A 16,396-nucleotide genomic window follows, 5' to 3' on the forward strand; every position below is an offset into this window, starting at 1 on the left:
CATGTTGCACATGCACTGGTCATGAGACTTGGGTGGTTCCTGCTATTGTGCAAATAGGATAGAGATACTTTGTATAACTTTGAAAATCTTAACTGCATGAACTGGGTTCTCCAATGACCGCATGAAGATCTGATGTGAGTATAACAATGATAAAATGCAGATTGATATTTAATGCATTTCTAACTGATGGATTGCAGATTTTTTTTCCTAGTTTCTTAAGATTTGCTTAAATTAAGTTATCTTCCAGTTATTTCTGGGGTGTAGACTGATTCTGAACCAGAGATTGCTAAGTCCCAGATCCTGAAACACAGGTCCATACAACTTCAGTACAACTAAAACCTAGTTTTAGAAGCTGAACCTGTCTTGCAATTCAATCTTCTGTCACAGGCAAATGCATAAGCGGTGCTGCTGAACTCTTCAGCTTATGCCCAGGACATAGCTGTTAGTGAATATTTCGTTCTGAATTTCAGGGAAGAGACAAATGGAGAAAAAACCCTCTGTATATATTTATATCTTTGTGTTCCTGTTTACTTTCTTTTGATTGTTTTTAACCCACCACGTGCAGACAGTGGGTTGTTTTGATTGTACAGCTAGTCTGGAGATTTTCACCTTCTGCATCTCGGGGGGGCACAGGCTATGAAGAGGAGAATTTCTTGTGCCTCTCTGAAAAGTCTTTCTTTCTGTAGAAGTTGAAGAAATGAAGGAAAATTTGTAGTATATCAGTGTCAGAGTGTTAGCCTGTACTATTCAGTGCTGCTGCTAAGAGCTGAAAGGTGTGTGTTCTGTAGAATACAGAGATGCATTTTAAATGTAATGTTTTCTGTAACAAAATTTCATCCCAATCCTATCCTAGCATCTATGGAAAAAAAGTATTTTTTTGAGGTTGTATTAGACAATGATTGTATTTGACAATGATTGTGTTTTTGAACAAAAAAAGTAACAGTGGAAAAGATACAATAGGTGACAGTTAAACAATGTAGTGAAAGTGAGAATTCACAGAAAGTGTGAGCTAATGAGGACGTAAGAAATTATCTCTTCACTTGAAAGATGAAGTGAGATGGAGAGCAGACTGAAATGAGGCAAATAGGCTGTCATAGGTCATCATCAGAAGCAAAGCAATGGTCCCAATAATAAATTGACTGTGAGTGATGTGGGCAATGAGACACTGCAACAAGTGTGGAAAAGCAGAGGAAAAACAGCAGATGAGAAGGTATGTGGATGAAGTGGGTTGGAGGGAATGAGGGCAAAAGACTATGTCCACAGAATATACTGAGACGGGCATGAGAAATAGACTTTGAACAAATTTTAATATGCATGGTTAGGTTTTTGTATGAAACTCCTCACAGACACAAAGTACCTTCTTTCTGATGGTGAGATATAGAACAGATGTAGTTTGTATGAGGATCTAATGCTGCTTTTTTGTGGTTTATTTTTTGACCTAGGATTTTTTTTTTATTTTTTTTTTTTAGTTTTCTTTTTTAGAACTGGATCTTTCACTGAAAGGAAAATCAGTTTAGCCATTTCATGAGGATGTCAAAAATGTTGTGCCTTTTTGCACATGTGATAGTGTTGGAAGGGAGCTTTTGAAATTGCAAGATGCACAGAAGATAAGGGAGTTTCAGTAACAGAAAGACAAAACAGTGACTGGGACCCCTCAATCTTTTGCAGTGTACATAGGTGTATGACAAGATAGTCTCTTTTCTAAGTGAACATAAAGCTCCGTTTCATGCAGGAAGAGTCATACGGAGACAAGTAGGATGCCATGTTAACACAGCTGGATTGCTTCTAGTATTCGGATGAGTTTGTTATTTTGGAATATTTCCAGAGGGCACTGTGCTGCGTTTTCTACAGGTTCTACCTTTGCAGTATAAAAGACAAAGACCTAAAAGGAGAGGGAATAGGAAAAGAGCAACCTGAGCTGATCTCTCTAATGTTACAGAGTATGTCAGCAGTAGAGTAAAAATTTTGAATGTAGGAATGAACAAATAATTTGCAATATTGATGTTTCAAATCTAGTCTGCTAGCTAAGGATTCCTTATTAGTGTTTCAGACCACTTGCAATACCTTGTTAGCTAAAGTGTATTTGACAGTTCATGTGGAGGTGGACACAGGCCACCCGGGCAGCCTGGTGACATTACCATCCTCCTCCCAGTGGGAGTTGTGGAAATGCAATGTCCCTGGTTCCTTCCAGTAATGTTGTAAGGACACCTGTGTTATACTAGCTAAAACTGAGCATGATCATGTTATAAGTGCTGTCAATAGGATAACTTAGTCTGCAGGGAAATACAGTACGAACAAGGGTCTGTCTAAAATACCCATACCCATTAAATTTTAAAAGGACCAAAAACCCTTCTATTAGTCCTTTAATCCTTTGTTCTTTCAGAGCGAAATCTGAGCAATTTTTGTGAACTTCTGTGTTCATTTGTCTTCTGCTTTAAACCTGGAGAAAATTTGGTGGCTTGAAAGCTTGTTTAGCTTTTCCAGCAGTTCTGATTATTCTGGTGGAAGTTATTGGTCTACAAAACCCTCCTTGCTTAATGCTGCTGAGTTTCATTATGTACATGCCAAATGAATTTACTCTTCTTAATTATTCATTTGCTGGAATACAAATATTTTAATAGCTGAAATGATGTTTCCTGGAAAGGGTTTTTCCATGATTTGCTAGACTATAAGGTCCCTGAGTCACTGACTGTGCTTCTGGTTGTGTTTGTTTAGTGGACAGCATAAAGATTTGTTCAGCATACGATCCTTTGTTATTCTCGTGTTGGGAACAATTTTAGAACCATAGAATGATTTGGGTTGGAAGGAACCTTTAAAGGCCAATTATTCCAATCCCCCTACAGTTAGCAGGGACAATCATAGCAAGGCTACTAAGCAAAGGTGGTTCCAGAGGGTCTTATACTAAGATGCTCCTTTTATTTAAGAAAATCATTATTATCTTTCAGGATGTATGGATGAAAGGAATAGAATTTAATTTACATTATTCAGATACGGCTTTCAATCTTTATTATTAGGGAGTAGGTTGCAAAATATTCTGTGATCTTTATGTTCCTTTGCTTTACAAAACTTCTTGTAAACTTAATATTATCAATATGGTGAGAGTTTTCCTTAACTGAGGCCAAATCAGTCCTAACGCTTATTACCATGACAGACTAGTGCCTACCTCACTCAACAACTCACTGTAGTTCACAAGTCTTCCCTGAAAATAAGATCCAGTAGCCATAGCAATAAACACATACCAAAGAGATTTACACAAAGCACAGCTACTTAAAAGAACTATCCCAGCTTTTGCTCAAGAGCTTCATGGTTTAAGCATATAGGAATTTGATGTTCCCATTTTGCTACCAATTTCAGTTCCTGAGAGCATCCTCATAAAATACAGCTCTGTCAGGATAAACAACTCTTCACTTGTATCTGTAGAATTAAATGAAGTCTATACATTATGTTGAAAACGGAACAATATTTTTGCCTGGAGCATACAGCTTGTGCAATTTGAAATGGGAATGCTGAGTCTAAATTTTCTGAGGGAACAAGAAATATCCTTCTTACTCCTTACCAGAAGGATTTTGGGCAACCACTTGAGATTTTATGTGGAGTGAGGCATTCCACTAACCAAAAATTACTTTTTTCTGGAGATGAATGTTATAATCCCTGTGAGTATGTGAGCTGGGGTCAGGATGAAAGTCACAGGCATGATCAGCTGAATCAAAACCAGGAAAACAATACATTGTGTGGGGTTTGACCTTTGGTGCTATTATGCTAATATATCACATTAGCATATATCATGCTATTATATATATTAGCAGGTATTATGCTAATGGATCCTTGGTCCTTCTAAAACAGCTCTTTGGCAGAACTTTAGCAATTTTTTATCATTGCCATCTAGATTTCACTCATCATTCACTAAAAAAACTTACCAGGATATGTTCCTTGTGGGCCAATGAAAGTCAAGTATGGGTTTCAACTTAGTACTTCCAGTAAACCAAAAAAACTGTATAAAGACAGAAGATTATATTTCTCCTTTCTCCCATTCATAGTCATACTTTTGTTTTCTTTGTTCCCATTCAAATTATTAGTCTTGGGCTCCACATCTTCACTGAAACTATTACAACTCATAAAAAGCCATGATGATTTTTAGATGTTGATGTGATGCTTTTCATCACCTCAATCCTCACAGTTTTTTCAGCTTGATTTTCATAATCACACAGCACTGTGTGAAAACTTGCTTTTCCTTCAGCAGGTTGGTCTGAGAAATAATTTGATGATCAGATCTGAATTGCTGTTGAAAGGTCGTGCAACTTCTTCATGATGTCAGATATGTATTTTCAATTCCTCACTTTGCTGCTAGAACTATTAAGTGCTGATTTTATACTGCAGCATTCCTTTGTTATATCCCTATGAAATTGATGAAAATGCTTTAGAAATGGCCTTTTGATTAAAGGAAAAAAAAAAGATGTGCATAAGCTTGTTAGGATAGTTGTGTACAAGGACTATTGCATAGCAGGGCATGCCATATGTTTTTCAAAACACAGAGAGAAAATGAAGGCTATTCTGTAACAGTGTGAAGGTTTAGTAGTGCAAGCTTAGAAGAAATCACTTTCCAGATGCTGGTGCAGATTTCTCTATGGATGTGTGTCAGGCAGCAGAGCCACATGATTAAGTTGCATGGGTAGATTGCACTGAGGTTGCAAAACAGCTTGATGTCTGCTAGTGAGATTATGGAAATAAAGAAGGATGTCTTCTAACATAGATCCTTGCTGACAGATCCTTGATCCTTCTAGTAGAGATCCATGCTAATAGATCCTTGATCATTCTAATACAGATCTTTTCTGATCTCCATAAGCATCCCATGACTCTGCTTTTGGTATCACAAGTGAAAATGTTTTTGCATGTGGGTTCTTTTATTTACTTATGTTATGTGCAATGCTCTTCTCATGCTAATCTGTCTGGTTAGGTAAGATTTACTTGATATTTAATAACTATGATTTCTATCTGCTGGGGTTTTGTTTATGCTGCCCCTCATTTTTATTCTATCATTTTACTCTCAGTAATATGTATATTTAAAAAAGTCCCATGCCCTACATTATGAAATAAACACACTCCGCATTCTCAATGTACTTTGAGCTATAAAAAGGGAGGGGATTACCTCAAATGTCTCACATAAGGCTAATTCAGGGATTTAAATATTGATGTGAAATATTGTTTCATTCTTCATTCAGTTCTTCCTACTATGTCCACCTGCTTCTGGGTAAGCTGTATAGAGAAGTGAGCACAGCAGGAGACTGAGGACGGTAATTTTCTTTATAGTATTAGGTGTGAAACATAGTTTCCTATGGTGGCTCCATGAGTGAAATTTAACCTGGGTGTCAGGGCAGTAGTCTTCTGCATCCAGAAAATTGAGATACTGATAATGTTTATTAGCTCCTTTCTCATACAGCTAAAGTAATTACCATTCATCACACATTAAGTAGTGGCAACTCAGTCAGTCCTCTGATAAAAGTAACTAGCTTTCATTTACAAATAATAAGTCTGCTTATGGTAGTTTGCATATCCACCTTTATCTATGACATCAAATGACTACGTCTAAATTTCCCAAAAAAGTTACGGAATCACTGAATATGCTGAGTTGGAAGGGACCCTAAACGTCATCAAGTCGAACTCCTGGCCCTGCACAGGACCATAACCAAGAATCCCACCATGTGCCTGAGAGCATTGTCCAAATGCTTCTTGAATTCAGACACACCTGGTGCTGTGACCATTTCCTTGAGGAGCCTGCTCCAGTGCCCAACCACCCTCTGGGGGAAGAACTTTTTTCTAATAGCCAACCTAGACCTCCCCTGACACAACTTCAGGCCTTTCCCTTGGGTTCTGTCACTGGTCACCACAGAGAAGAGATCACTGCCTGCCCCTCTTCCTCCCCTCATGAGGAAATTGCAGACTGCCACGAGGTCTCCCCTCAGTCTCCTCTTCCCCAGGCTGAACACACCAAGTGACCTCAGCCACTCCTCAGACAGCTTCCCCTCAAGGCCCTTCACCATCTTCATTGTCCTCCTTTGAAGGTTCTCTAAGAGCTTAATATATTCCTTACATTGTGGTGCCCCAAACTGCAGACAATATTCAAGGTGAGGCTGCCCCAGTGCAGAGCAGAGTGGGACAATCCCCTCCTTTGACCGGCTGGTGATGCTTTGCCTGATGCCCCCCAGGACACAGTTGGCCCTCCTGGCTGCCAGGGCACTGCTGACTCAGATTCAACTTGCCATTGACCAGGATCCCCATGTCCCTTTCCACAGCACCGCTTTCCAGCATCTCATTCCCCAGCCTGTACAGACATCGAGGGTTGTCCCATTCCAGGTGCAGAATCCAGCACTTTCCCTTATTAAACTTCATACAGTTCATGATTGCCCAGTCCTCTAACTTGTCAAGGTCTCTCTGCAGGGCCTCCCTGCCTTTGAGGGAGTCAACAGCTCCTCTGAGTTTGTGTCATCTTCAAACTTGCTTAGTATCCCTTCGAGTCCTGCATCCAAATAATTTATGAAGATATTGAAGGGCACAGGGCCCAAGATGGAGCCCCACTAGTGACAGGTCACCAGTCTGATGTTGCCTCATTCACTATTACCCTCTGTGCTTGCCCCATGAGCCAGCTGCTCACCCACTTCATGATGTCTTTATCCAGTTGTGTCCTGGATATTTTGTCCAAAAGGATACTGTGAGACACATACCAAAAGCTTTAGTGAAATCCAAATAGATTACATCAACTGCCTTCTCTTGATCAACTAGATCCTATAATCTTGACTGCTAATTTTCTAAAATTTGAGCCTCACTTTCTGAGGTACTGAGAGCTCAAAGGCAGAAACAATGAGAGAAATGCAGCACCTGAGAAGATTGGAAAAAAAATGTTTCAAGCTGAGCCACAAAAGAACACCGAAGTAAAATTAAACCCCTCCTCCAGTTAGTCTAGCTCTGGGGAAGTCTAAAAGTGCTCCTTCTCTTCTTTACTTCCTTACAGCTTATTTCTGGATCTTCTTCACTATTTTTTTCAGATTATACTGTATGTTCTTCTCATTAGTTTTGTTAGAAATTTTTCTTCTGGTTTTTGTTTATTTGGTTTTTTTCCTTTTACTTATGTTGATCTGTATACAAAAGTATGAAAAATAGTTAATAGTCTGCTTGCCAGTGGAACAGGAATATACTCACTCTAAAACTGTACTTTCTCCTTTTGCATTATTCCAGGCCTGTGGGTTTACTATCAGTAACACAAGGCACTTTGTACACATCAGGCATTGATATGTGCAAAGTGAAAGAATTAGCAGCAGTAAGTCTTCATTCCAATCCATTCTGAAGCAAACTGTAATTTATCCATTCTGAGATTTCCACTACCTCACAATAGGTTCCAGGTATCTGCTGGTCTTTAGGTTAAAGAACTCAGACAATAAGAATCTGAAAAAAAGTATGCAAAGCAAAGTTGAAACAAAATCGGGGTTAGTGGTCTTGTAAACTGATCAGGTGTTAGTGCAGACAGTTAAAAATCCCCCTGTGCATGTTTATGAAGCTCTCCAGCATGTGAGATGTTAATTGCAATTGATTTTTATTATTAGCGAGCAGTAAAACATGTAAAAGCACTGCCCTCTCAGACTATTTAAGGCTGTCTGCAAGCTACAGATTCTGAAAACGTCAGGGATGAAGTTGTGGAAATGTTTTATTTCCCCTTGTTGCTACTCGTTCATTGCCATTGGTTCATACTCTGCATGTGTGCAGGGATTGCTTTAGTCAGGATTTTCCTTGTTTCTACTGGTAGCCTAGTGTTTGGTTCTATTTTTGCTGTTTATGAGCAATGTGATGGGTTTTGAAGGCTAGCATGGCTCTGATCTGCTTCAGCAGGAAAAGGTAGTTGTTGCAAGTTCTGATGCCATCCTACTTTTGTTTCAGATCCACCTGAGAAAATGTTTCAGATCCTCACAATTCTGTTGCTGGATACACAGCTCTCCATGGTTTCAGGTGAGAGAGAAACTGTCTTTCAATTCCATCAGCAGAATCAATGCAGCCCTTAGTACGTGGGCTTCAGCACCTCCAACAATACTTGCATGAATGGCCAGTAATGTCTGAAGCCTTTACTTACAGAAGGCACTGGCACTAACTGAGCACAGGACAGATGTCCATCACTTTCCACAATCAAGCTTCTTTAACGTATTGCATATTGACAGCTGAGGTGTCCAGCATCAGCAGCCATGGCTGTGAGAGGGAGGATGACCAAAGCAACCCACACCCACTGGGAAACAGAACAACCTCAGTGCGAGGCAAAGTGAAGTCAAACCACCTATGTTCCCCTGTGCATGCCTGTAGGAGGAGCAGCTTGGCTAAAACTCAGAAGGGTCTTGGCATTTTTTCATATTTTTCATATAATTTTATCCCTCATTACAGTTGTATTAGAGTGAATAAACAAACATTTATAAGAGGAATTGAAGTTTTTAACTGCAACTATTTCACAAACACATACAACAAAAGGAATGCATAAACAGTTGCATGGTCTTCTCTTTGCTATGTTATCAATATTTTCAAGTGCTTCCAAATTAAATCTACCAATACATAGTACATCCAATACAGAAAGTAGTAACAACGTATTTTGAATGATGTATTGTAAATAACTCTGCTTTATCAAGTACACCTTAAAATGGTAAACTATTCATAAAAATATGTATTTCATATTAGGTGAATTGCATGGGATCGAATGATATTCACATGGGTTTAGGCTTGTAGGAGACTGTAATTGCTACATAGCAGATCTTCTAAGCACATGCTTATCCAGTGCAACTCTCTTTCACAGGAACTACATTGGTATTTCTTTTTGTAAAGGATAACGAAGTTAAATTTACTGTTCCCACAATTAACTGTTGTTTTTACTAGAATCTTAGGACATATAAGAGACCATCATAGTATCATAAAAGTGCTTCCTGTGTAATCACTGGCTGAGCTTGAAGTTAGTTATAAAATGTGAAAAAAAAACTTGCTCATTTTCTCCTTATCTTTCAGATTCTGTAACCAATATAGATCATTTGCTATAATTACTATATGGTAATTATATTAACTAAAAATGTGAATGTGAGTATGAACAAAAAATACTTAAAGTGTTCAGTCAAACTGGTAACCATATGCCTGACTACCTGACAGAGTATCGCCCAAATTTAAAGAAAATCAGAACACATTTTAATACAACAAATGAAATGGGTTTCTTTTTTTCATGTAGCTTTATTTACAGTTGAAGTTCCTCAACAGCTCTACATTGCAGAGTATGGGAACAATGTGACTATGGAATGCAGATTCCCTGTGAATGGCTCAGTAAATCTAGAACTCCTAACTGTTGTTTGGGAGCAGAAAAGGCCAGGCTGGTTGAAATCAAAAGAGGTGTATACACTCCGCAATGGGAAGGCAGTCCCTCCATCCCAGCATCCTGATTACATAGGAAGAGCATCACTTCTGCAGAGTGAATTGAAGCTGGGACGAGCTATCCTTCAGATCATCAGTGTGAAGATCACAGATGCGGGATCATATCTTTGTCTCATTAACTACCAGGGTGTGGACTACAAGTATATTACTTTGGAAGTAAAAGGTTAGTGGTTGAATTGAATGTAAGTACATATTCATTGAGATGTGTCTACTAAATTCTTACAAGCTTGTAGAAATTGATTACTTTGAAGGAATTTGTTGCTAATTCTCTCACGAAGACCCTGTGCTCAGCCCTCAGCTGAACCAAAGCAGTTGTGTTGTTGCTGACTAGTCTTTGGTTCAATGGCCAGCTGAGCTTCTCCAGGAGCAGCCTGTGCCAGAGAGGGACATCATTTGTTCTCCATCTATCCTTCATCCTTCCTCCTTCTTTCCACACCCTCTTCTCCAGTGTCATCACCTCCCATTTGATCTCCTGCCTTGTTGGGCTACCTTGGGCCATTCCCAAAAGTTTCTCAGAGGTGCTCTAATACACTTATGAGCACTGCTGCAACTACCCAAGTGCTTGGGAATTCCCTAAGTGACTGCAGCTCCCAGAGCAAGAACACGTGATTTTCTGTGTTCATCAAAGCCAAATGGACATTAGTAATAAAGGCAGATGTTACTGGACAGCATGAGAGACCAGTCCTTTGAAAGACCTCTGGTGTTTCCCATGCATATCCATGTCACACAAGGCAGCATTAATTTCCTACCCAGACATCTAAATAACAACCTTTGTCAAATGCAAAAATGGACACAGTCATTCTTAAAATCCCCATTGGTTTCCCTGAAAAGTCAATTTTGTTCTAATATAATGAGAATATCACACTATTTATAAGCTATGGTAAAACAAACATTAAAATCAGCCTTTTTCTTGAAGTGGCATATTCAAAAAGTGAAAATAGAGTCCTATGAGTCTTCACTTGTGTCCTCCATATTGATAAATCATAAATTTAGTGTCAACAGCTGCCTTGTATAAAGTAGTGGAGTACATTCTGTTGCTGTAGGCGTGGTAAGGATTGAATAATGAATACTGCATTGCTATACAAAACATCCTTCATCATTTTAAATAAGTTTCCCTCAAATACAGCCATAGACAATATGTGGCATTAAAGGGAAGGAAGAAAAGTGAAGTGGGAAAATTACAATTGTTGCACACAACAATTTCACTCAACAACTTCTTATGCAGCATCCTACAAGAGAATAAACACTCAAGTAATGAGAAAACCAGGTGAAGACATGTTTGTTTTTATGTGCCAGTCAGAAGGCTTTCCTCTGGCGGAGGTTTTTTGGCAAAATGAGAAGAACTTCAATCTCAGTGGACCTGCAAATACCACCTATACACTGACTGCAGATGGCCTCTACAATGTCACCAGTATCCTGACATTCAAACCAAATATGAGTGAGAACTACAGCTGTGTGTTCTGGAATAAAGAACTGAATGGAGAAACTTCAGCTCATATTTCCACTTCAGGTTTGCATCACCTTTAACCTGTATAGGTCAGAGAGTATTCATACATACCTCATGTTCTATAATCCATCACTGGAATTCAGTTCTAGAAAACAGTGTAATATTGATGCTCGGGAAACTAAACAAGTCGATATTACTGATGTCTGTGAAGTCTCAGCTAGTTTACAGTTCAACAAGCCAGTCTGTATTCTATATATTCTAATTTTAATTTTAGGGTAACTCCCCTTATTTGTCTGCCAGTACAGAGGGAATTTTTTCAGCTGCATGGGTGTCTTCCTTGATAGACTCCTAATTAATTGGTTTATCTTGTTGTCTACCTTGACATGTGTCCCATAACATCCTCGTAGGTCAGGAAGTGTAAATTAAGTGAATGGACAGTGAGGTGGATTAAGAACTGGCTGAATGGCAGAGGTCAGAGGGTTGTCATCAGTGGAGTCCAATTGAAAGCCTAGAGTTAGTGGCATTCTCCAGGCATCAGTATTGGATCCAGTCTTATTCAGCTAGTTTATCAGTGACCTGGATGAAGGGATAGAATGTACCCTCGGCAAGTTTACTGATGACACTAAACCGGGGGGAGGAGTGGCTGATACACCTGAAGGCTGCACTGCCATTCAGTGGAACCTTGGCAGGCTAAAGAGTTGGGCAGAGAGAAACCTAATGAGGTTCAACAGAGGCAAGTGCACCTGGGGAGGAATAATCCCAAGTACCAGCACAGTTTGGGGGCTGCCCAAAGAGAGCAGCTCTGCTGAGGACCTGGGAGTCTTGGTAGGTGACAAGAGCCAGCAGTGTGCTTGTCCATGAGCCAGCAGTGTGCTCGTGCAGCCAGGAGGGCCATTGGTATCCTGAGGTGCATTGGAAAGAGTGTGGCCAGCAGGTCGAGGGAGGTGATCCTCCCCCTCTAGTCAGCCCTAGGGAGGCCATATCTGGAGTGTGTTCAGTTCTGGGCTCCTCAGGACAAGAGAGACAAGGAGCTATTGGAGAGGGTCCAGCAGAGGGCTGCAAAGTTGAGTTGGAGTTTGGAGCACCTCTTTTAGGAGGAGAGACTAAGGGAGCTGAGCCTGTTTAGTCTAGAGAAGAGAAGAAAAGAGTGAGAGGGGATCTCATCAATGCACATAAAATATCTCAAAACTGGGTGTCAATACTATAGTGCCAGAGTCATTTCACTGGTGTCCAGTGACATAACATGGAGTAACAGCCATAAACTAAAACACAACAAGATCCACATCAGCACGAGGAAGAACTTCTTTACCTTTAGGGTGGCAGAGCACTAGAACTGGCTGCCCAGGGAGGTTGTAGACTCTCCCTCTCTGGAGACATCCAAGCTCACCTGGATGTGTTCCTGTGTCACTTCCTCTAGGTGACCCTGCTTTGGCAAGGGGGGTTGAACTGGATGATCTCCAGAGGCCCCTTCCCGTCCTATTTTGTGATTCTGTGAGTCTGTGAAGTGGGATACAGATAAGTTGCAGTAGAGCTCACTTGCATGCCATAGAAATGAGAGATTTGAATCTTTTTTTGTAAAGCTTTTTACAAAAATATTGCAGTATAAAGTATTCATAAAATGAGCGTAAAACATTACATTGATAAATTTAAAGAATCTTTTGCTCAGTCAGAGCAAGACTCTGGAGAAACAGAACCAATAACTTCATAAACAATGCCTGTTTTGTAAGTTATAAATTTACTTTCATTTTATGATTTTGACAGCTTTAATGAGTACACAGAACAGCGGACAAAAATCCCTGATGTCATTTATCATCCCCACATGTGTGACTGTAGCGGTCCTTCTTTCTGCACTAATAATATTTCAGAAGAGAAAATCATTCAAGAATGGGCAATCCAGAAAAGGTACATTTTACTTCAGATAGTGAATCTTTTCACTATTTCTTTATTTTTCCTGTGAACAACATGTAGGAAATTTTGATAACTAGGCAAACTTGTGTGACTTGGCTACATTTTATTTCTAGATGACAAGGATGTTCTAAAATAAGATCCTGGATCATTTGAGTTGGGTTTTGTTTTCCTCATCTTGTTACCTATGTGAGACAAGGTACATGGAAAGATACATTTTTTAAACTGGCCAGCTAGTATTCCGTAAATACTATCTAGTATTCTGTAAAAACAAGCTTTGCCTTGGATAAGGAGGGCTGTAAAAGCATAGCTTGAATGGTGTTTTCTTCATAGCTACACAGACCTTGTAGCTACAGCATATGACACAGAATTTTTGTTTTCCATCTCCATTAAGGCTGTGTAACTAAAATGGTGTGCCATCCTAGACTATCACAAACAGTGTTTCTTTCCTTGTTTGCAAGTGCAGTAGTGCTAAAGCAAGTGGGCTATTATTTTAGTATTTTCTTGCATATGAATAGACTCCAGTAAACTTAGACAAATGTATTTATAGTCATGAAAGGAAAGTCTTAACATAATGACTTCGGAGTTTGGCTCAAGATTTGTAAAAGAAAGAAGTGTAGAAAAAATTTATGTATTTGGTATGACAATAGCAAACTTGAATGTGTTTAAAGCTCAGTTTAACCTAAAGTTTACTTAAATAGTATTGTTTCTTTCAGGCCTAGAAATGTTTAAGCTAAATTTGTATATATTTACTTTAACAGGCAGGAAAAGAAAACTGAACCCTAACCCGAAAGATGAAAACAGTAAGTCATTAGGGTTTTTGTATTATGCTTACAGATTTTTATTTCTTACATCTAAAATTGTAAAAAATATTTAGATTGCAACTTGATAATGTTGCATCAAAAATAGAGGATAGTTTTGAATTTAAATTCATTTTTCCCTTAGTTTTTTAAAATACAGTATCTAAAGTTTTGACTTTCTTACAGGCAATGTAAAAATTTATGGATGTTGGTTCCTTTTTACTGAGATAACTTGCATACATAGCTCAGCATACATCTCTGTATACTAACTGGAGTTCTAGTAGTCCTGGCTGAGTAGGACACACATGGAAAGCTGGTGTTTTGGAAGGCATCAAGATTTTGGTGGTAATAGTCTGTTATATTTTGAATTAGGCTCCAGGTCTTAACGACAAATAAAATGATACCTCATTTATCTGGAATATTATATCATGTGCTGAGCTACTTCTCATTTTAGGAGCATATGACTCCCTAGACATCCCTAGGAATTTTTACGTTGCAAAAGGAAGGTAAAAAACTGTCAGGATGCTCTGTACTAAAATGAACTGAAAAAAAGAAACCACCATAAAAAACTATAAAGTAATATGATAAGAAAGCTCTTAAAGCATCTAGTTACATAAATCATTTTGTTACCTATAAATAAAGATCTGACAGGTTAATGCATTGTGAGGAGAGGCTGTGGCCAGTGTTAGGCACAGAGGTATCGGATTAAGGTGTAATTCCTTGTAGTTCAAGCAGACCCTAACACAGCCTATTGAGGTCAGCCCTCAGGCTGCCTAATGTGCTCCAGGTATAGGCATGATTTTCTCCCCGTGAACAAAAATGGAGCAAAATTGTGATACAGCTGGCCAAGCAGCCTGAAGAAACAATACATATCAGCTTTTGGACAAACAGGCAAGTCAGGGCCTTTCCAAGGACAGGATTTATTTGAGAATCTGCCCATGTTTCTGACTACTAAAACAATACATCAAGAAGTCATCAGCTTAAAAAAATAACTTCTGTAGGTGAAAACTAGGGATTGGATAAAGAAGGCGTGAATTCACTGATTCCCAATTCACCGCAGATTGTCATATTTGCATGTTCAATCCACTGCCATCGCTAGATATTACAGTCAAAATGACACTTTCAGAAAGACACTTTCACCTTTCAGAAATCAGCACTTGCTCTAGTCAAAGGCTCCCACGTGATGATGTGAAACCTTAGTGGCATTATGCCATGCACAAATGAACACAGGCTTAAAGCAAGCAGCATTCTGGAGGACAGCATTGGTGCATGTCCAGGCATAACTCCAGTGCACATTGTCTGAGGATATCCTGGCTTCCATGGCTTTTTGTATTACTGTTGTAGAATTTTTTTACTATATAGGCCATAGCCGCCTCTGTGCACTTAGTGAAATGAAGAAATTAGAGACGAGGCTGCTCTTTGTGGTTTTGTTTTACTTCTTCATTTTAATGACCGAAAGCTTTGTGCAACATGCAGTAAGTCAGATGACAAATATTTATATTTCTCAGCATCACATATTTTTAAGAAACACTGGAAAGAACCTTTTTTCCATGATGAGTAGGTAGGTAGTTGAAACATAAAAGCCACAGATGCTTTACCAGAGTGCCTTGGAAATGACCCACATGGCTCTGGTTACGGGAACAGGGCTTGTTAATGCTATCAGTTTTAACTTACAGCTCAAGCTGAATCAGAACTGAATATGTAGGATATTTGACCTCATCACTGAAGTCCTAGTTCTGCACACTTTTAATCAGATGCATAGATTTACTGATAAGCATTTCCACGGATGTTCTCTAACCAGATTCCAGTTTGTTATTTCATTATATGGCTGAAAGTCAGTGATGAATTTGATGTAATAGAAAATTCAGAACTTGGACCACAGAAAAGAGAGGGACAGAGATAGTTCTTACCTCAGAAAAGACTGGAACAAAATGTCTTCGTAAATTATGACAGTTTTAAGGAGCCACTGCAACTTCAGCACAGCCCAGAAAAATCTGCATACAATTAAGACAGAGCTTTCACTCTTTACCACTCAATTGTTAAAATCAGGTTATTTATTTTCTTAAATTATTGCAAATTTTTAAACTAATACTATTTCATTCTCTTTCTTTAAGGAGATGATTCTAACACTCAAACTGAGGCTTTGTACTTGTCAACTGTCACAGCTTCAAGAGACAGTGAGATTTGGTTCTGTGAAAACTCTTCATCTTATATGCCATAATTTGCACTTCTTGTATCTGTTTTTGGGGACTTCAAAGGAAATTACAGCACTTTAGCCTTGGATAAACAGTGAACTCATGGGGATGTACTTGCACTTCAGCTATAGAAAGCCATGCCTCTTCAGATATCTTGAAGTTACTGGGAATTATGCTGTCATGAGATGTGGTTTACCACTGTGAAGAGGTCATCTGAGTGCCTTTGATACACTTTACTTTTGGACTTACTGTTGCTCAAGGAATTTTTGTTTAAGAATGCCCTTATTAACTGCTTCAGTCTCAGGAATGGTGCTCGGATTCAAACATTTTGTGTGAATTTGAATAAAAGTTGTAAATGCTATCTTATGTCTAAGCAGGTCATCTTTAGAGAGACATCATTAAATGCCCATATCCCATTTCCAAACTTTCTAACACATTGAACTAGAAATTACCACAAGTACCCACCAGCACGGAAACTTACAGAAGATATTACATAGCACAAGAGCAATAAGAGGTTGAAATCATATAAAAGGACAGACTAAAAAAAAAAACAAATCCCAGTAAGAACAGTAAATCAACATTATGTCACTTCAGAGAATTTTAATGCA

The 16,396-nt window shown here is 38.9% G+C and overlaps 1 protein-coding gene across 3 annotated transcripts; it reads left to right on the plus strand.

Moving 5' to 3' along the window:
- Positions 1-16,141, plus strand: LOC116781076 (programmed cell death 1 ligand 2-like). 3 transcript variants are annotated; one of them, XM_032676663.1, is made up of 8 exons: positions 301-311; positions 687-773; positions 7,927-7,995; positions 9,242-9,604; positions 10,667-10,951; positions 12,650-12,790; positions 13,555-13,596; positions 15,708-16,141. In XM_032676663.1, the coding sequence occupies exons 3-8, from the start codon at positions 7,941-7,943 to the stop codon at positions 15,812-15,814; spliced, it is 993 nt and encodes a 330-aa protein (XP_032532554.1). In that variant the 5' UTR covers positions 301-311; positions 687-773; positions 7,927-7,940; the 3' UTR covers positions 15,815-16,141. The 3 variants fall into 3 exon arrangements, with proteins under 3 accessions (XP_032532553.1, XP_032532555.1, XP_032532554.1); XM_032676662.1 differs by lacking the exons at positions 301-311; positions 687-773 and adding an exon at positions 1-134; XM_032676664.1 differs by lacking the exons at positions 301-311; positions 687-773 and adding an exon at positions 1-134 and having other exon boundaries at positions 10,742-10,951.
- The last annotated feature ends 255 nt before the right edge of the window (positions 16,142-16,396 follow it).

The sequence above is a fragment of the Chiroxiphia lanceolata genome, chromosome Z, assembly GCF_009829145.1.
Source record: "Chiroxiphia lanceolata isolate bChiLan1 chromosome Z, bChiLan1.pri, whole genome shotgun sequence".
NCBI classification, from domain to species: Eukaryota; Metazoa; Chordata; class Aves; order Passeriformes; family Pipridae; genus Chiroxiphia; species Chiroxiphia lanceolata.